General features: G+C 49.6%; 1 protein-coding gene across 1 annotated transcript in view; it reads left to right on the plus strand.

Annotated features, from left to right (window-relative positions):
• Nucleotides 1-20,852, plus strand: part of TEK (TEK receptor tyrosine kinase) — a 570,337-nt gene that overhangs the window by 410,826 nt on the left and 138,659 nt on the right. The window contains exon 14 of the mRNA XM_086962126.1: nucleotides 5,305-5,462. Within this exon, the coding sequence (XP_086818252.1) occupies nucleotides 5,305-5,462 (158 nt within the window). The remainder of the gene's footprint in view (nucleotides 1-5,304; nucleotides 5,463-20,852) is intronic.

The raw sequence follows: 20,852 nt of genomic DNA on the forward strand, positions 1-20,852 counted from the left end.
ATCAAAATTTGGACTGCAAGTCTCAACCTTGAACATCTCTCCATCCTGGTACATGTTCAACAGAAGGCCTCTTTCCACCATTAATTATCCACATTCACTGCAAGGTTCTTCCCTCTAGGCCTCACAATAATCAATCTAATACAAACAACAAGCCTTACTCTAGCTAATGAGACTCATGATAATGCACCTGCAAAGAAAGGAAGAATGTGCTGGCAGGACTAAATACATTTAAATGAAGGCCTGTAGTCAGGCTAATTCAACTGAGCATTTAATATAAACTTTGAATACATTGTTATACATACACACGTATAAATTCAAGTATAACTATAAACATAAGTAAAAGAGTACATGATCACATATTCCAAATGAGCATTAGTGTACATCAGTAGTGTCTCGTTTCAGGGAAATGAGGCGGGCGGGAGGTGGGGAATGACAGAGACAAATAAAAATAAATAAAAAGACAAAGCAGACACAGGTTCCCAGACTGCCCTGCGACCAATCCTGAAGCTGCTCTCATGCATGAGAGCAGCTTCAGGATTGGCCTGAGCACTGTGTATTTGCACTCCCAGACAGACTGGGAACCTGTTTTTGTTCCCTCCAACCCAGCAACGCATCTTGGGGATGAAGAAAGCTTCAGTGCCCATGACGGTCTGGCCAAAATGTCATGCACACTGACAAGAGTGCCCACCACTCCACCACCATTACTGTCACACCCTTGGCCACAACCCAAAGACTCGGCACAAGAAAATTAAACCTGTTTTATTTTTCATGTTTTTTAAGGTGCTGGCAGGCGGGGCAATGCTCCGCCACCATAGCGGAGAAGCTGCCACTGGTGTACATGTGTATAAATCTCTAATCACGGGGGCGGAGCTAGCTTGCGGCAAAGATGGCCGCCTAAGAGCGAAGCTCCATGTAACCATCACTAGATCCGTTCAAATCCGTCCATAGAAGCATGCAGAGAGCAGGGTCGGAGCAGCCTTGAACTCCAGCAACGCTCCGGTGCAGTCTGAATCGACTCCGGTCTTTTAGCTGTCTGAACGACGCGCCTGGAGCCCTCGACCTCGCCGAAGCTGAGCGAGGCCGCGATCCCCAGACTCTGGTGCGAGGCGGAGGCGGTCCGACACGTTGCGGCGCTTCAGAGGCCGCCCCCACTGAGTCTGTGTTCATCGAGCTGCAGACGGCCTACAATGGAGTGAACTATGCCTGAGACTCTCCCCACATACTGTGTGTCGATGGCTGCCGGACACTACGAACGCTGATACACCGAGCGCCCGCTACGACCAGGGGGTAAAGAAAAATGACCCAAAATGTGGCGCACCTGCTGTGGGCTATGGTGGGAGCAATATGACCTCAGGGTGGCAAATATTCACATCTAATATAGCACGAGGTGAGAGTGGAGCAAAACTGGGATTGTGCTGCGATCTGTGCTGCTGATACTCTGGTTGCCCTGAACATTGATAGAGCGGCGGCGCAGCTGCGCAGCGGCCCACCATTTTGTGCGCGGCAGGGTCGGCCCTCACTGCCACATATTCATGCTCAACAACTGCGTACCTGCAACCTGGCTGCTCTTGTACGCACGGGTCGTGAGACTCTTGTAGAAGACCCCTGCGCCTATCCACTTGATAGGGTCTGGACGCACGCTGACTGCATAACGTCCTGGCAAAATAGTAGTGGCAAAGACCTCGACTGAAGAGCTAGTGAAATGCCCCGTGCTACCATTAAGACCCTGATCCCCCCATTGGGCTGAGGCAGAACCAGCGCTTCTACTACAGGCTACACGAGTTCCAGGGGGATATGTGCCTGGTTATAGAGGACTCCAACTCACACCTATATCTTCCTGAGTGTGGGGATTGATTTCTAAGACTTACATACTGGCGCAGAAACCATGGCGCTGTCCCTAGTACTACCCTCGCTGTCGCCTATTGGCTATTTGATCTAAATCAAGTGCTGCTACTGCGGGGTCTACTCTTGCCTGGAGTCTGGGGCCCTGAACTTTATTGTTGTTGATCTGCTTCACCAGTACCCCTCTGGAAGGTTGGAATTGTTCAAGTGATTGGTGGCTTCAATATTGGTGGTGCATACCTAACCTAGTTGGGTTGTTCCATCTGGTTCAGTGTAACCCCTAGGGCAGCGATGAGTAAAGTTGACAGGACACAGCCAGAAATATAATTTGACCAATGGAAACCTGGGAGTCGTGACGCCACTACAGAGGAAGGAGAACACGCACCGGACCCTCCCCAAGAAGACGCTGACTGCGATATCGGCACCTTGCTTGCTGCAATGGAAAAGGGTTTGCAGGGTAGTCTCCCAGTCCTGGGGTCCAAAATAGATTCCCTCTCCTATTGTATGGACAGGATGTCAGAAAGGCTAGACAAACATGCGGAGTGGCTGGATATGTCTGAAGGCTGTGTCACTGAAGTAGAGGAGGCCCAGACAGCGCTGGAGAGACTTCCTATTCTTAGTGAACGGGAATTTAAATAATCATGAACTATGGAATAATTCACCCCTTGTTGACCATTGGGCAAAAGAGAAACACACCCTGGATGAACTGAAATGTTGTGGCATTGAAATCGTGAGTTTTAATATTAGCACAACAGCCGCCGGCAAGTAATACGGTCTACAGCCATAGATAGGGACGAGGGACATCCCATTTATAATTATTTAAATTCCCGTTCACTAAGGATACAGAGTTTTTATTGATAATAATAGTATTCCTGATTTATAATGAACAAAAGATATATATACTTACATCTCAATAGGAGATAATCAGTACCTAACTTATATAATTGTAAAGGCGATGTCCTACTGGATCACCGCCGCGTACCAACCAGTACTAAGGATAGTGGCCCTATACATAGTCAATTGAGGCTTAACAGGACCACACATACATACATACATACCCTGAGAACTGAGGTAATCTTTCCAACGCACTATGGCTGCTGTTAGGTCTCCATTTTGAGTGGCATTGAACCACGTAGGAGGTATTGAGAAGGATGGCAGACTCCATCTCTCTGTTTAACATACCCCTTTTGGCAGCTATGGATTGAATCTCACACGCGATTCCAACTATAACACACAGAAAATTTTCTGCAGGCAGGTGCTGTTGGATAGACCAGAATAATATCCTAGAAGAGGCGCAAGCAGGGCTTAGACCAAAGATCAGCACACTGGACCAGGTCCTCTGCTTCAAGGTGATAACTTGGAAATAAGTCACCTTGATGCATGACCATCTATATGTCGCTTTCATCGATCTGAGGGCGGCCTATGACCTGGTCCCAAGGGAAACCCTTTGGGATGTTCTGGATGGGTATGGCATACCCTCAGAACTGTTAAGGCTACTGAAAGTCCTACATGCAAATACGTATGCAAAGGTCAGCTGGAATAATGCATGGGACTTGACTGAAAGGATTGAGATCAAGCAATGGGTAAGACAAGGGTGCATCCTTGCCCCTACCCTTTTTAGACTATACATTAATGGAGCAGAAAGCAGACTAATGGAATGTAAATATGATACCCCCAAAATAGCAGGTGTGTTTACTCTTACTTTGATGTTTGATGTTTGCGGACAATACCCTACTAATCTCACAAACAGCAGTGGGGTTGCAAGCAGAACTAAATGCCTTTGTCTCCTTCTGTGAAGAAAGAGGTCTATAATTAAACTCCACCAAGTCCAAAGTTATGACCATTAATCCTCACAGACCATATAAAGGAAATGTGTCCACAGAAGAGGGTCCCCCTTGAGAAAGTCTCGTACTTTGATTACCTGGGAGTCAGGTTAAGTGACAGCCAGACTTGGGGCCCTCAGGGAAGAAAAAGTAAAGCTATCCTCCAAATGAAAACCTCAGCTATAGGGAGAAAATACAGGGCTGCCTCGGGAGGTGCTCAGTCACCCGTCATTACCGTGTATAGAGCATCAGCTGTAGCATCTGCGATTTATGGAGCTGAGATTTAGAGTTAGGCCTCAGCTGAGACACTGACAAAGATGGTATAATAAGTTTATAAGGGGCCTTTTTAAACTTCCCCCATGTTCCTCTATTACCCAATTGAGACTTGACCTAGCCCTTAATCCAATACACCTAATGACTCTAGTCGAACCTTTGTTGTACTGGATTAGACTTTGGTCCACCAATGAATTAGTAACTTATAGGGACTGTGTAAAAGAGCATTTGGCTCTTGACAGGGACCAGAGTACACCCTGGCTGAAGGCTCTATAACACACATCACACAGAATAGGTATGGTTAATTTATGGACCACCCCGGAGCTGATCTTTAAAAGTGATACAAAGGATGTAAAAAAATCAGTTCTGGGAGACAAGTTTGCTGCAAACATGGGATAATCAGAATAATAGTCAACTGGCCAGTTCCCCAACCACAAATGTGTACCCACCCTCAAGCCTTATATGGACAGAATGCACCCCGACCATTCCAAATGTTTATATGTGCAATTTAGGTGTGGTGGGCTGCCTTTGAGTACCCATACCGCAAAATGGGATAAGGCACTTTTAAAATCCAAGTTTTGCCTAAATTGCACCAAAAAAATTGTGGAATCGGTAGAGCACTTTATTCTTTTCTGTCCCCAATACAGAAATGTGCATGAGAAATGGTTGCTAGCGGCACTCATATCTATGGGAGTGAGACACTGTAGGGAAGCAGTAAGGCTTCTCAAGAGCAACACCAGGGAATTATTAGCCTTGGCAGTCTTGCGCTACTTGCTCTGTGCCTGGAACCAGAGAAAGAAGGTTTTAGATCATTTTCACTCTGATAGAAAGCCTATAGAAAAAGTCTCAGAAGGCCCATTAAGTGTCTTACTTTCTCCCCTCTTTTTATACTCGTATTATAGATATTGGGAATAATGCTATTTTTATGTTTCATCTATGAAATCTCATACTTACATATTAATTTTTTTCTCTATGATGGATTCTTGCATAATAGGACAATTTAGTTCGTTTTAGGAAAAGTATATATTACGTATAGCAGTGGCAAGAACTGTATTATTTAATAATTATCAATTTTAATGTATTACAGTTTTTTAATCTACTGTGAAAAGGAAACCTGCATGATGTTTTTATTGATATCGAATTTTATGTTTGTACCTTTTAATGGTTGTCAGCGAAATAAAAGATTGGATTGATTGATTGATTGATACAGGAGAGTCTGTATCCTGAATGATTCCACCATGAATATTTTACATTTGATTAATAACATAGTGAAATGATTGAGTGCGCACAACAACATTTACGTATAAAACTTGGTGCCAAAACTGATCACTGCTTTACACACGTGTCTTCTCCTCTCCCTTTCCAGCTGTGAATGAAGTGGGCGAAAATAACCTGCTGCTCATCGCCATATTGGGTTCTGCGGGCATGACATGCTTAACGGTACTCTTTGCATTTTTCATCATGCTGCAGTTGAAACGTGCAAACTTTCAACACAGGATGGCTCAGGCTTTCCAGAATGGAGTGGTAGGTTTACATCTTTATTTATGTACCACTGAAAAGTTTGCTTTTCCACACTTTACCTACAGTGGATCTTTTCTCTTAACTCCTACAGTCTGCTAGCAGACCAAGCTAAAGGAAAACACCACAATGGGAGATGGAGGATGCTGGATGGCTTATTTTGGCTTATCAGTAAAAAGCTCTGGAGTTGTTCTATCACAGGCCACACTTTACATTATAGAAGTAGTGCATGTTACTTTTCTTGCATGCTGGTTATAGTCCTGTTGTAAAATGAGGCTGTACACAACATCAGCTAATTGCAATATAACAGTGTTATACCAGAAGGTAGGCCACAGTATTGCATTAAGACCAGATAAAGCCATCACGGGCATACTACGGATGTGCAGATGCAGTGCTGCTCTGGAACTGACGTCATAGCCCCTCATTTTGGAAGTCTGAATGCCGCCAATACACATGATAAGCAGCTCTGTATTCCCTTCTTCTGCCTACCCACTATCCCGTTTGCCCTTTATCAGCACCTCCCACCAGCCCCCTTGGGCTATCTATCCTGCCCATCCAGCCTCCACCCCATTCCCTATCTCATGTTCTGACAACTCCTTATGTCTGCTAGCCTCCCCTTATGCTATCCAAGTAACTCTCGCTGTTCCTTTCCCGTGTCCCTCCTGCATTTTCTCTCCTCTTCCTTCTTTTACTATCAGGACCCAAAAAGGCTTATTTCCCAGGATGTTAAGACAATGATCGCGAGTGGGAGCGAGGCTGTCCCATGGTAAGAGAGCAGTGCCTGCATCGTGTGTATTGCTAGTAGATATTCTGTACAGAAAAGCACAGTCCATAATTTATGGGATGTCCATGCACTCATTTTGTAACGTGAACTAGAGAAATAGGAACCGCTAATCCCCAAAAAACACATACACTCTTTAATTCGTGCAGCCACATCTTTGTCATAACATATTTTTAGGTCTCGCCTGTCGATGCGCATGCGCATCGAGCAAGCGAGAGTATTGGGACTTATCCACTCTTTCCCCAACTTGCAAGGAATCGTGGCGATTCCTTGCAGTGCCCGTGACTTTTAAGCTCAATGCGCATGCGCATTGAGCTTAAAAGCGCGTGCACGTCCGTCTTGGTTTACCCGCTCCGCCCCCTCCCCTTCCCGCCGTGTCGCATTTCTCCTCCCCCCTCCCCTCTCCTCCGTCCGTCTTGTTTGTTTAATTTAACCCGCTCCGCCCCCTCCCCTTCCCGCCGTGTCGCATTTCTCCTCCCCCCTCCCCTCTCTTCCCTCCGTGCCGCACTCATTCCTTGCGATCTGGAGCAATGAGTGAATTTTAGAAGAACTTGTTTTAACGTTTCCTTCTAAATAGCGCTGAATATGTAGGCTCCTTTCACGGTGCTCTTAACGTGGTGTGCTCCAGCGTCTCACACGTCCGGTGACATCTCATCCGACGGTGTTCAAATCACACACACAGCAGAGTGTTCTCGTCTCGCGCTTCACGCGCCTCTCCTCGCGCTGTCTTTATACGCTTCCTACAGGATTCCAGTCACGTACAGCACATTGTTTCCAGCTTGTGCCTCACACGCCTCTGTTCGCGCTGCCTTTACACGCGCACAATAGAATGTCACGTACGACACATTGTTTCAAGCTTGAGCCTCTCGCGCCTCTGTCCACGTTGCTTCCACACGCGCACAATAGGATTTTTAAAAGATGCTACCAGCGAAACACTAAACAAACAACAGTAAGCACTTCTCACAAACACTTTTACCTTGCTAAAATAAGGTAAATAAATGTTGCTATACTGTTAACTTCAGCCGGAATTCAGCTACACAGTCAATAAATATTTGAAGGAATCCTAAAAGTCACAAAGTACACTGACCCACTTCCAATCCATGTAAGTTATCCAAAATGACTTCCTGCACGTCGGATTCTTTTCCGATGGGCGTCCTGCATCGCCAGTAATAAAACGAAGATCCTGTTCAAGTGAATTAAAGTAGCTTTATTCACAACCATCGGAGAGGCATGTGGCCACAGTCAAACGGCAGCTTCAACTGGTCATAGCTTCCCACACACACATTCTCAATCATGACAGAATAACATTCTTAACAGAGAATGTTAGAATTAAAGGCAAAGATACAACAACATGCATTTTTAAAGTCAACTTCATTTAATGCAGTGTTCTAATTTAGCTCTTGTAAGATACCCCAGGTGGCAATTATTTTGAAGTGTAAACTGGAGCGAGGCGACATTGGCCAGTGAAAGGAAATCTGGGCTCGAGTCCTGGCTTCCCCACCTGACTAATTTTTGGTGAACCTTCCCAAATTATTTTGCTTTATTGTTACTCATTTTACCTGAATTCCAAATGTGGGACTACCAAGGAGTAAATCCTAACATGTGTATATTTCAAAAGGCCTTCACAGATAATAACAGCATTTACCATTATTGCAGTACTCACCCTCAACCCCTCACTCACCCTCAACCCCTCACTCACCCTCACTCTCACTCATCCTCACTCACCCTCAACCCCTCACCCTCACTCACCCTCACTCACCCTCAACCCCTCACCCTCACTCACCCTCAACCCCTCACCCTCACCCTCACTCACCCTCAACCCCTCACTCTCAAACCCTCACCCTCACTCACCCACCCTCAACCCCTCACCCTCACTCACTCACCCTCAACCCCTCACTCTCACTCACTCACCCTCACTCACCCTCAACCCCTCCCCCTCGACCCCTCCCCCTCAACCCCTCACTCACCCTCAACCCCTCACTCACCCTCAACCCCTCACTCACCCTCAACCCCTCACCCTCAACCCCTCACTCACCCTCACTCTCACTCATCCTCACTCACCCTCAACCCCTCACCCTCACTCACCCTCACCCTCACTCACCCTCAACCCCTCACCCTCACTCACCCTCAACCCCTCACCTTCAACCCCTCACTCACCCTCACTCTGACTCACCCTCACTCAGCCTCAACTACTCCCCCTCACCCTCACTCACCCAAAACCCCTCACTCACCCTCACCCTCACTCACCCTCAACACCTCACTCACCCTCACCCTCACTCACCCTCACCCTCACTCACCCTCACTCACCCTCACTCACCCACACTCACCCTCACTCACCCTCACTCACCCTCACTCACCCTCACTCACCCTCACTCACCCACACTCACCCTCACTCACCCTCACTCACCCTCACTCACCCTCACTCACCCTCACCCTCAACCCCTCACCCTCACTCACCCTCACTCACCCTCACTCACCCTCACTCACCCTCAACCCCTCACCCTCATTTGAGTTAGAGCTTTTAGAATTGTTTATGGCTTTTTTTATTTGTAATTCTTTAGCATTGGCTACAGGAAACAAAAATGCTAAAGATTTACAAAAAAAACCCATAAACAATTCTAAAAGCACTAACTCTAATGCTGCGAGACCTATTGCATTTCCAATGCTTGTTTTCATAGGTTTTCACTCGATTTTTCAAATAATTTCAAGTATTCATTAGGAAATTCAGTGTTTGCACTGAGTTCAATTCTTAAACCCAATGCATTTCTTTGTGTATGCTTCTTGTTTAAGAAAAGAAACCACAATGAATAAACTTCATTTCACAAGAATTATGGTGCTTATTATCAAGGGGGTTTATCTCCGCTTTTTTGGCTTTGAAAGCCAAGAAAGCGGAGATAAAATTATCTCCCTATTACCTAGCTGTCGCTAACACCAGTTAGCGACAGCTAGTAGGAGATAGGGACCATCTTGGGCCCCGCTTTGCATGTCAGTGATATTTATCACTAATGACATGCAAATTGGGCGTGCCAAGATGTTAGCGACTGGAAACAGTCGCTAACATCGATATCTCCTATTACCAACTTTTGGAGATATTCGCACTAAGCGCAAATATCTCCAAAAGCTAACACCTGCCCCTGAGCAGTTCTTAGCCATATTATCCAATGGTAGGTGGATAACATGGCTAAGAGCATTAGCTCGGTAATGCATGAATATCGCGGACTTTTCAGCGATATTCATGCATTTCGGCCGATTTTTATCGCTTAGGAGATTAACCTTGATAATAGCAAGGTTCCTAAGCGATAAAAATCACCGCAGCTCGGCGATAAAAATATAGCCTCTAAACCAACATAGCGATAATTATCGCTAGTTGTTGGTAATATGCCCCTACATTTTTATCAACAAGTTCTCCTAAGCGAAATTCAAAATCACCACATTTTACATTGAAGTTGAAACCTGCATGTAAATGGAATGTGCATGTATGTCGGAACGTGATATGAATGGATTTTTGGAGAAATGGCCAGTCCCATATAAGAGGTTATGGGCAAGATTTGGTGACCTTGGAGCAGGCCGCCATGCCAGCGTCCCACTCCAAGACAGCCAAACTTGACTGCCAGTCGCCTGCCTGATTATGAGTTACCTAGTGCTCTGGCGGGTGGACCGCTGAGCCTGTAACCAGGCGAGGTCGCCCCCACACACCCCTGCTACTGCCTCCATCAGCTGTGCCCTCGCTGCTGCCTTCGTTTTTATTTCGTTTTTTCTCCCTCTCCTAACCTTTTTTTCCTTTCTTCACAGGGCGACCCAGCCGCCGCTGAGCCGCCCTCTGCCCTCCTTTCCCGCCGCTGCCTCCCTGCGGCCCTGCCCCCCTCCTGCCCATTCGCCGCCCCGCTCCCGCCACCCAGCTGCTCCTCCCTCCCGGGTCCTTCTTAAGGAGACAGCACAGAGGTGCAGGGAGCGACCGCTGAGCCTGTAACCAGGCGAGGTCGCCCCCACACACCCCTGCTACTGCCTCCATCAGCTGTGCCCTTGCTGTGCCCTTTGCTGCCTCGCTGCTGCCTTCATTTTTTTTCTTTGTTTTTGCCTCCATCTGCTGTGCCCTTTGTTGTGCCTTTTGCTGCCTCGCTGCTGCCTTCGTTTTTATTTCGTTTTTTCTCCCTCTCCTAACCTTTTTTTCCTTTCTTCACAGGGCGACCCAGCCACCGCTGAGCCGCCCTCTGCCCTCCTTTCCCGCCGCTGCCTCCCTGCGGCTCCGCCCCCCTCCTGCCCATTTGCCGCCCCGCTCCCGCCACCCAACTACTCCTCCCTCCCGGCTCCTTCTTATGTCGCCCCCACGTACGCGCAGCGATGACTCGCAGTGGGCGCCCCGACTGTGCGCCATCCGCGCCTGGCCCACGCCCAGCGGCAGAATCCCTGGCCCCCGCCAATGCAAGACGACCCGCCAGACCTACGATGCCGCCGCCCTCAACGCACTCAATGCCAGCTGGAATCCCGCCTGCTGCCGGGCCACCCCGAAACGCTTCCACGGACCCTTCACCTGCAAAACCTGCAAGTTCACCTGCCTCCGAACCTGAACCTGCTAAGCCGAGCACCAGCAGAAACCACCTCAAGTGCATCCTGCTCAACACCCGCTCCGTTCACAGACACGCCGTGGAACTCTGGAACCTGCTCGAGAAAACATCACCAGACATCGCCTTCCTCACGGAAACCTGGATTAACGTCTCCTCAGCCCCCGACATAGCCATCGCCATCCCGGACGGGTACAAGATCATCAGGAGGGACCGCGTCAACCACACCGGAGGAGGCATCGCCATCGTCCACAAGAAGACCACCGTATCACGACCGACCACGACAACACCTTCCCCGCCGCCGAGCACCTCCACTTCCAGATACACACCGACCCTAAGATGACGCTCAAAGGCACCCTCGTCTACAGACCCCCGGGACCACGCACACAATTCAGCGAAGACATCGCCGACTTCATCGACCCGCACGCCCTCCCCTCCGCCGACTACATCCTCCTAGGGGTCCTCAACTTCCACCTGGAGAACAAAAAAGACCGCAACACCGCCGCCCTGCTGGACAACCTCACCAACCTCGGACTCAAGCAACTGGTCAACACCCCCACCCACTACGCCGGCCATACGCTTGACCCCGTCTTCTCATCCAGCAAGCACATCACCTTCAGCCACTCCACCGGACTCCATTGGACCGACTACAGCTGCGTCAACTTCAGCTTCAGAAGAACCACGACCCACCACCACCCGCAACAGGCTCCTCACAGGAGCTGGAGCAAGATCACCGCCAACCTGCTCACCACCTCCCTCAGCCAGAACCCACCCGCCAGCACAACGGACCCCAATGAAGCAGCCCGCACCTTCACGCAGTGGTTGACTGCCTGCGCTGACGACCTCGCACCACTGAAGAACCCTCCCAGCAGACCCAGAAGCAAGAAGGCCTCCTGGTTCACCGACGAACTCAAGGACTCCAAGAAGACCTGCCACACCCTCGAGAAAGCCTGGCTCCTCGACCGGACCACTGACAACATGATCGCCCTCAAACACGCCACCCGCAAGCACCACCAGCTTATCCGCACCACCAAGAAGAAATCACTGAAGGAACGACTGGACAACAACGCCCACGACAGCAAGGAACTCTTCAGCATCGTCAAGGAGTTCTCCAACCCCAGCACCGGCACCAACGACATCTCTCCTTCACAAGATCTCTGCAACTCTCTCGCCTCGTTCTTCCACCGCAAGATCACTGACATCCACAACAGCTTCCGCGCACCATCCACGCACCCAACCGGAGAACCAACGCCCCCCACCGCCACCCTCCGCACCTGGACCACGGTGACCACCGAAGACACAGCCCGCACGATGAACACCATCCACTCCGGATCTCCGACCGACCCCTGCTCCCACCACGTCTTCAACAAGGCCGACTCCACCATTGCACCCCAACTCCGGAACATCATCAACACCTCCTTCAACACCGCCACCTTCCCGGAGAGCTGGAAGCAGGCCGCGATCAACGCCCTACTGAAGAAACCAACAGCGGACCCCACCGACCTCAAGAACTTCCGCCCCATCTCGCTCCTCCCTTTTCCTGCCAAAGTCATCGAGAAGATCGTCAACAGACGCCTTCCTCGAGACGAACGGATCCCTCGACCCCTCACAGTCCGGTTTCAGAGCCAACCACAGAGCACCGAGACCGCCCTCATCGCAGCCACCGACGACATCCGAGCCCTGCTCGACATCGGGGAAACAGTGGCACTCATCCTCCTGGACCTCTCTGCAGCGTTCCACACGGCCTGCCACCACACCCTAGTTCAACGCCTCAACAACATCGGCATCCAAGAGAAGGCACTGGAGTGGATCACCTCATTCCTCGCCGGAAGAACACAGAGAGTCCGCCTCCCCCCGTTTCGATCCGAGGCCACCGAAGTCATCTGCGGCGTTCCGCAAGGATCATCACTCAGCCCCACCCTCTTCAACATTTACATGAGACCTCTTGCAACCATCGCATGCCAACACAACCTCAACATCATCACCTACGCCGACGACACCCAGCTGATCCTCTCCCTCACCAGAGACCCCGACACCTCCAGAACCAGCCTACACGAAGGGATGAAAGACGTCACCGAGTGGATGAAGAACAGCCACCTGAGACTTAATTCGGACAAGACGGAAGTCCTCATCCTGGGACCATCGCCCTCCACCTGGGACGACTCCTGGTGGCCCCCCGCCCTGGACAGCGCACCCAAACCAACAGACCACGCACGCAACCTGGGCTTCATCCTGGACTCCTCCCTCACGATGACCAGACAAGTCAATGCCGTCTCCTCATCATGCTTTCTCACCCTTCGCATGCTCCGCAAGATCTTCCGATGGATCCCGACCGAAACCAGGAAGACGGTCACCCAGGCACTCGTCACCAGCCGACTGGACTACGGGAACACCCTCTACGCCGGAACCACAGCCAAGCTGCAGAAAAGACTCCAACGCATCCAGAACGCCTCCGCTCGACTCATCCTGGACATCCCCCGACGCAGCCACATCTCCGGCCACCTGAGGGACCTGCACTAGCTCCCCATCAACAAGAGGATCACGTTCCGGTTCCTCACCCACGCACACAAGTCTCTCCACGACCTGGGCCCCAAGTACCTTAACGACTGCCTGACATTCTACACGCCCACCCGCCAGCTACGATCTACTAGCCTCGCCCTCGCCGCCGTGCCACGCATCCGAAGAGCCACCGCCGGAGGCAGATCCTTCTCCTACATGGCGGCCAAGACCTGGAACTCCCTCCCCATCCACCTTCGGCTGACCCAGGACCATCTCGCCTTCAGGAGACAACTCAAGACCTGGCTGTTCGAGCAGTAACGGACCCCCTCCCCCAAGCGCCTTGAGACCCTGCCGGGTGAGTAGTGTGCTATACAAGTGTTATGATTGATTGATTGATTGGCATTCCTACAGCGGTGCCTACTAAAAAGGCACTTCAATGGGAGTGCCACAGCCCGTTCCTGCATGCCATGCCATGCAGGAAAGGGGGTGACCGCACACAAGGGGGCACAAAACGTGCCCCTCTGCAGGCGCACATTGACGCAGAGGTAACAGGTAATGCTGTAGGGCCCCGTTTGTTTCCTCATTGCCACAGTTTTAATGGCAGCCTCACTGCCATGAAAACTGTGGTGGTGAGGAAACTCCTAATATGCTCTGCAGTGAGGGGAGGAGCCTAGCCTGCAGCCGAGATGGCCGCCTAGCTCCTCGGCTCCGTCGGCCCTGACGCCCTTCGCCGAGATCCTGTTCAAAATCCTGCGCCTCCTAGCATCACGCTTCCCGGCGCTGCACTCCTGACCACGATGCAGTGTCCCCGGTCGGAAACGGATCTGCCACGGCGGAGTTAAGCCTCGGTCATCATTCCGGCCTTCTGCAGAGGGAGCAGCCAGGCCATTGTTGGTGGGGACGGCCGGAGGCGACTACGACAGCGGCGGCCGCTGCGGAGAGGGAGGAGCCGGGGCACCGGACCTGGAGCTCGGCGCTGGTGGATTTCTTACAGTAGCCTTCTCCCTGACAGCAGCCCAGCGCGACTCGCTCGCAACATTGTTTCCGGCTCCTGCTTCATGTATCCCGGCCCAGCAGAAGGGGTCCGGGATTGTTTCTTTGTTGCAGTTTGTAGCAGCGGTCGCCATCTTCTGCAACGGACGCCCTGATCCTGCCGGTGGGTCTCCCTGCGCTACAGTTACTCTTAGCCTTGTAACCTCTTCACGACCGGCTGCCTCCACGTTTCCTGCACCATCGGGGCCTCGCAGAGGTTTCATTATTTGCCTGGTATCGATGGCTGGTGCCGGGGACTTGCTTCCCTGGGCGCTCAATGGCAGTTTACCTAAGATGGCGGACACAGCAGCACCCTCCATCCTCGATCCACCGCTGAGGCTCTGCGACATCCTGGCTGCACTGGGGGACCTGCGATTGGCCTTCCGCGACTTTGCTACCGAATTGGGGGCCCGGCTTGATGGGGCCCTGTTGGCTGGCCGGGATGACTCTCCAGTGCGGCGCGTTAAGCCATATCCTCAGACGACTGTCGGTGGATTACCCGAATTGGGGTGCGGGACGGTGGCGGAGGGACGTGTCCCAGAACCCGCTGCGGTACTCCTCGGTCCTTCTCTGGAGGAGTCTGACGATATTGCTTCCTTGGTACGGACGGGGCTCGGGTCCCCGTCGCCGCCTCGCCCATCCCCTTTGTTCTTGGGTGCCATGTTGCCGAGCGCCCTCCTGGACTTGCTCTCTGTGCACCGGCCGGCTACTATTTTGGAACTTATACACCGTTCTGCTCCCTGTTGCTCTAGCCGTGGCCTGGCAATGGTACGTCCTCTGGTTCCTTACAGTCAAGCAACGTTCCAGTTTGCCTTGTTTCCTGCACCTCAACTTTTACAGTGGTCTCCAGGGTGGTCCATTTCGCCCAAGCTGGCTGCACTGATACTGGTTTCGATTGGACTGCGGATTCGAAGGGGTCAAGGCTGAGGATGGGGACTTTCTTGTTCGCACTCTGGAACATATAAGACACGGGGACAAGGCTGACACTATATATGTTTTAAACGTGGTCGGATGCTACATGGTTGACGGTAAAGTGGAACTGTTGGGATGGTATATGCTATTATGGTGTCCGGACGGGTTCTGAGGAGGGATGGCCGAGGGTGGTTTTATTGACTGTATGTGCTGGAGGGCGCCACGTTCTCCTGTTCTATTGTTATCATCATGGCTGTGTGTTGGATGGACGTTTACGGACGCCCCCCCGCTCTGATGTGGACACTTTGCTCGCTCGCCTCTTCCAAGATGTCTACCATGAGGCTGGACTATGCTGCTGCTTCGCATCGCGGGGGGCGGGGCTGAGGTTGTCTCCTGTTGTGCACGGTCTGTTTCTGCTCGCACTGCTGGGATACTGATGGTCTGCTGGGGATAGTGAATATGTGTATGGTATTGGTCGCGGGGCCCGGGATTGGGCGGCTGGGGATATGCGATGGTGGTCTTGGGAATTTCTACTGGTCCTCGGTGATTTCTTAAGGGTAATGGATGCATTGACGGGTGGGGACTATGATGTGACAGTTCTTTGTCTGATTTATTCGTTTGCTTGAGATGATTCTCCCCACCTGCATTTCTGATTGCTGCTACTCTTAAGCTGATGGTAATTTGCGTGATGGACGTTTATAGGACCGGTGGTGACCGAGATTACGTTGAATCTGGCTCCTCCCTGCCTTCTCTGAGAGTTGGAGGGTGGGATGGCTCTTCTCACTCTATATACTCTCTTTCCCACTTGTGGGTTCTTGGGGCGACAGGCATGCCTATGGGGGGGGGGTGGGCCGTGGCCTTCCGCTGGTATGCAGGGTGAGGGGATGGGATGTGTTCTATGTTTTCTCTTTGTTTCTATGGCCCTCTTTCTTTTTCTTTTCTTCTTCTGTTTCCTCTTTCTGTATCTCTTCGCTTCCTTTGGGGTCGGGGTCCAGTCTTATTAGGGAGTCTATTATATCGTCTCTTCATGTGACATAGTGGTTGATCCTGGTTCCTAGATGGTGGTCATTTGTTTTCTGTCACATGCCTTCCACTATCACGCCTCCTCCCGGATGCTCCCTGAATGATAATAGCTATCCTGGTCTGTGATTGGCTTTGACTCTTTTTGTAGTTTTAGACTCGCACTCGACAAAATTATAAAATTAAACCTTTTTTATATCCTTATGCTATTGTTCTATGTTACATGCAATACTCTTCGCTCATAGACAGCTCTAATGGCGTTCTGTTCCATTGATACTGCTTTATCCTTTTCCTATATGTCATAGCGGCCGGCCCCGAGGGGTTGTAGGCAGACGCTGTGTATTGTGCATTTTACAAATAAAGGTTTTAAAAAAAAAATTTAAAAAAAAAAAAAAAAAAATATGCTCTGCAGTGCTGCAGCGGCACCCCCAGTATCTTAGGGCCTCTCCCCCCCACGCCACCACTGCGGGATCCATGATCCCCAGTGGTTGCGGTGAGCCTGTGGCGGTCCCACCACCATATTCTTAATGCAGTGGGTAGACTGCCAGTCCACCAGAATGGGTTCGGTGGTCTGATGGACCGCCAAACTCGTAATCAAGCCTTAAGTCCTTTTATTTGACTGAAACTGGAGCTAGGCTTAGAGGTAGGCTGAATTCTCCTGAGAAGACGTGATGTTTACATGTCCACGTACTTCCTATAGCAAAGGAGTGCCACAATCTGCAGTATCAGTTACGCAGGAAGCATTATATCCTTGTTTTACCCTACTTTAATTCATTACTTTGCATAGTGTGAACGGAGCCCTTCTCTTTTAAACAATTTACACCCTTCCTAATAATCCAGTGCTGTCATGAGGTTATACCTTCTTTGAGTACATAGGCTGTCTGATTCGATTTCCTTAGTTTTTTTGCTTGATCTGTTTGTTAACCCGTTCGCTGCGCGCGTCAGCCAATGGCCGCTGTGAGCACTACCTCGGAAGTGCTGCGCATGTCCGTTGGCCGACGCAGCCCCGCCCACTCTTTATAACCACCGCACTGCGGTGGAATTCGCACCCCGGTTAAGCGGTTAAAGGATTTAGTTCTTTATAAATATAAACAAACAATATAACAACGTCGATAGCATTATGCAGAGCTAGTAGGTTACCAAAAAGTTAGGATAAAAAATCAATAGTATAGCAGCATAATCACATCAATGAACATAAACAACAACAATAATAGCTGTCAACATAACCCGTCAGCCATAGCATCTGCACCGTCCGTCAATAAAGCTGTACTAACAGATTATGGTGCATCAAAACTGCAATTATGCCCCATGCAACAAAGTACATAATCACATTTCGTGTGGCTTCACTCTACCACATCACATGAATTTGTGTGTAAAAAAGAAAAAAATCAAAACATTTTATGAAAACACCAAACATGGGAAAATCATTCAGGGAAAGGAGTGGAAAGGAAAGCAGGAGTCATGGCAAGGGAGGGAAGGAAACCAAAGTCCCCGACGCCGGAAGACGAAGTCCTATCAACTACCCCATGGGTGCACAACCAGACTACTTAGAGAAATGATCATCCAGTAGAGGGGACAGGGGTCTCAATCCACATATCAACTGATTCGATTTCCTTAGTATTGTACAAAGTTAGGGTTTGTATTGTGGATCTTGCAGTTAAAACTTCAGACGGCCCATGGTTTCTTAATTGTCAAATTCAGTCTAGTTCACCAATTCTAACAAAAAGGATAGGGCTTTTTGTAACCTGTAAGCCCCCTGACTACACAGTTAGGGCAAAAAGCAAATCCAGACATTCCCAGTGGGAAAATCCATTAAATTGTGACTACACCACCAACTTCACCTTCAGAACCTGTAAAAAGTACTTAGTGCTTGAAATACGTCTGTTTTAACCAATTTCCTATTACCAATAATCCTGTGCAAGCAGGCACTCCAATCAATGAAAGCGTGAGGTAATAAATATATATGACACAATTCACTAGGCCATTTGCGCGTGTAAGGTACACTTATATAAGACAGATGGCTTGATTTACAAGTGCAGATTCACTTTTGCAAGTTATAAATGTTAGACCTAGCATCTTTGGCGTGGTTTCCTCTTAACTTTTTGTCTTCAGACCTCCTGTTTTTGCTGACTTTGATTTTGCTGGTCTTAGGACTGAGCATTTTACCACTGCTAACCAGTGCTAAAGAGCGTATGCTCTCTCCCTAAAACATGCTAGATTGGCTTATATCCAATTGGCATATTTAATGTACTTGTAAATCTCTAGTAAAAAGGCACTACCTGTGCTTGGGCCTGTAAATTAAATTCTACTAGTGGACCTGCAGCACTGATTGTGCCACCCACTTAGGTAGCACTTTAAACATGACTCGGGCCTGCCATTACAGCCTGTGTGTGAGCAGTTTTAAACTACCATTTCGACCTTGCAAAGTAAACCTTTTGCCAGGACCAAACTTTTCTTTTTAATACATATGTCACCCCTAGGAAAGCCCAGAGGACAGGGTGCCATTTATTTAAAAAGTAGGACATGTACTTTTATGTTTTACATGTCCTAATAGTGAAAAACGTAATTAATTTGTCACTTATGTAAGGCCTACCTCTTCCATAGGATAACACTGGAATTAGCGTAATACATCTTTAAAGTGCATTTCCAAATGGGAACAGGTAAACAGTTCATGTTTGCTGTCTCTGGGATTGGAATTTAAAATCCTAATTTTTGGTAAAGTCAGATTTTAAATTACAATTTTGAAAATGCCACTTTTAGGAAGTTGGCATTTTCTTGCCTTAGATACTTTGTGCCTGTAAGCTGTCTCTGGGTCACATGACTGGGTGTAGTTGACAGATGGGCTTTGTGTATTCCTCCTAGACAGCCACACACAATGAAGAGCTTGTGTATGACTGGATGAGCCATCACTGGCAGTGTGGGAGTGAAGAGCTTGACCCAGCCCCAATTACACTTGAATAGGCTGTGTCATGTCCACACACAAAGGGTTGCATACCGCCTGCAGTTACTCTGGAGCCAGGGCCAGGAAGGCAGGACACTTGTGCACTTTAAAGGCATACCTCCAGAAGCTTCTCCCCACTTCGAAGGGAGAAATGGGTATAAAATACTGGAACTCAGATGCCACCACTTCAGTACACTTCTGGACCTGTGGACACTCTGCCAGATAGGATTGCTGTGCTGCTGAAAGGACTGCTGCTCTGGAGGACTGATGTCCTGCCGGATCTGCATCTCTTGAACCAGAACCCAGAGTGACTCAAAGGGCTAGTTGACTGGCCTCCTGATATGAAGCTTTAGGGACACAACAGGCTTCCAACAACCTTGCTCCTACACCTCGATTCTGCCATCTGTGAGTCAACCCTGCCAAGTGGTGCCACCCCAGTCGAGGAACCTTGACAGTGGGCTTAAGGTACTCTGCCAGGCTTTGTGTATGCGGCTGAACCAACGCATCTCCTGTGCTGCGCAACCCCAAACAGAACCAACTCATCTCCGCTGCTGCGTGAATTGGACCCGCCACAAAGACCATCATTGCCTCTGCAGCCTTCAGCACTTTCGGAACTGCCATTGTGTGACACATCCTTGGGCTAGGCTCTTCCATCCCTTGTCGAGAGCAGCCTCAACAGCACCAGACTCTGCATCACAGCCTCCTAGCTGATCAGATGCGATGCATCATTCCAACTGTGTTTCCCATTATCAACGCCAGACTTCGCATTGCAAGCCCTGTCGATGGCCTTGGAGCCACACATCACTTCGGCTGCGCGAAGCATCTTCAACGCGGATCTTCACAACACCCCACTAAGCAGGATTTAAGGTACTTTGGTCAGTGGGCTTAACTGGCTACATGTAGCTGGCTCACACTCCACTGTGTTGGCCTGAACATGTGTCTTTGTCCTGGTCAGCCAGAACCAGATATCAATAGTTGGCGCTTTGTGCTTTTTGGCGCTATTTTCACTAAAATCTTTAAAAGTGCATATTTCCGGTTCTACTGATTGGATTGTTGTCTTATTTTACTTATTAAAGAAAATTCTATTATTTTAACCTGGTGTGGGATTTTTTGTGTGTGTTGTTTTTCACTTCATTACTGTATGAAGTGTTGCATAAATACTTTACACATTGCCTCTAAGTTAAGCCTGACTGCTCTGTGCCAAGCGACCAGAGGGTTTAGCATAGGTTAATTTAGGGTTGGTTTGTGCCCCACCCTGACAAGGATTGTGGGTACTGCTTGACCAGGGCTCACATCCCAGTCGACCAACAGCCCGATTTCTCACAATAAATCTTCATAAATTGATTTTCTCGAGGGCATGGGCAAACATCATGGCCGAACGAACGTGAATCCATTCGGCTCCGCTCCAGCACCCAGGGAATTGGACAAATTCCATGCTTGATCTGCAGCGCTCTCGAGCCTAGGGCTGGAGGATTCCATGAGCGGCTGCGAGGGACGACTGCAGCGCATCTTTGCTGCCCAGGGACCGCCGACGAAGTCCTACAAAGAAGACCCCTGGCAGGATGGTGGAAACAGCAAAGATGGCGGCCCCCATGGAGCAATGAGCCTGGGAACGAAGTCGGGGCTTGGAAGCGGGCTGAGGGTCCAAA

The sequence above is a fragment of the Lissotriton vulgaris genome, chromosome 3_1 (genome assembly GCF_964263255.1).
Source record: "Lissotriton vulgaris chromosome 3_1, aLisVul1.2, whole genome shotgun sequence".
NCBI classification, from domain to species: domain Eukaryota; kingdom Metazoa; phylum Chordata; class Amphibia; order Caudata; family Salamandridae; genus Lissotriton; species Lissotriton vulgaris.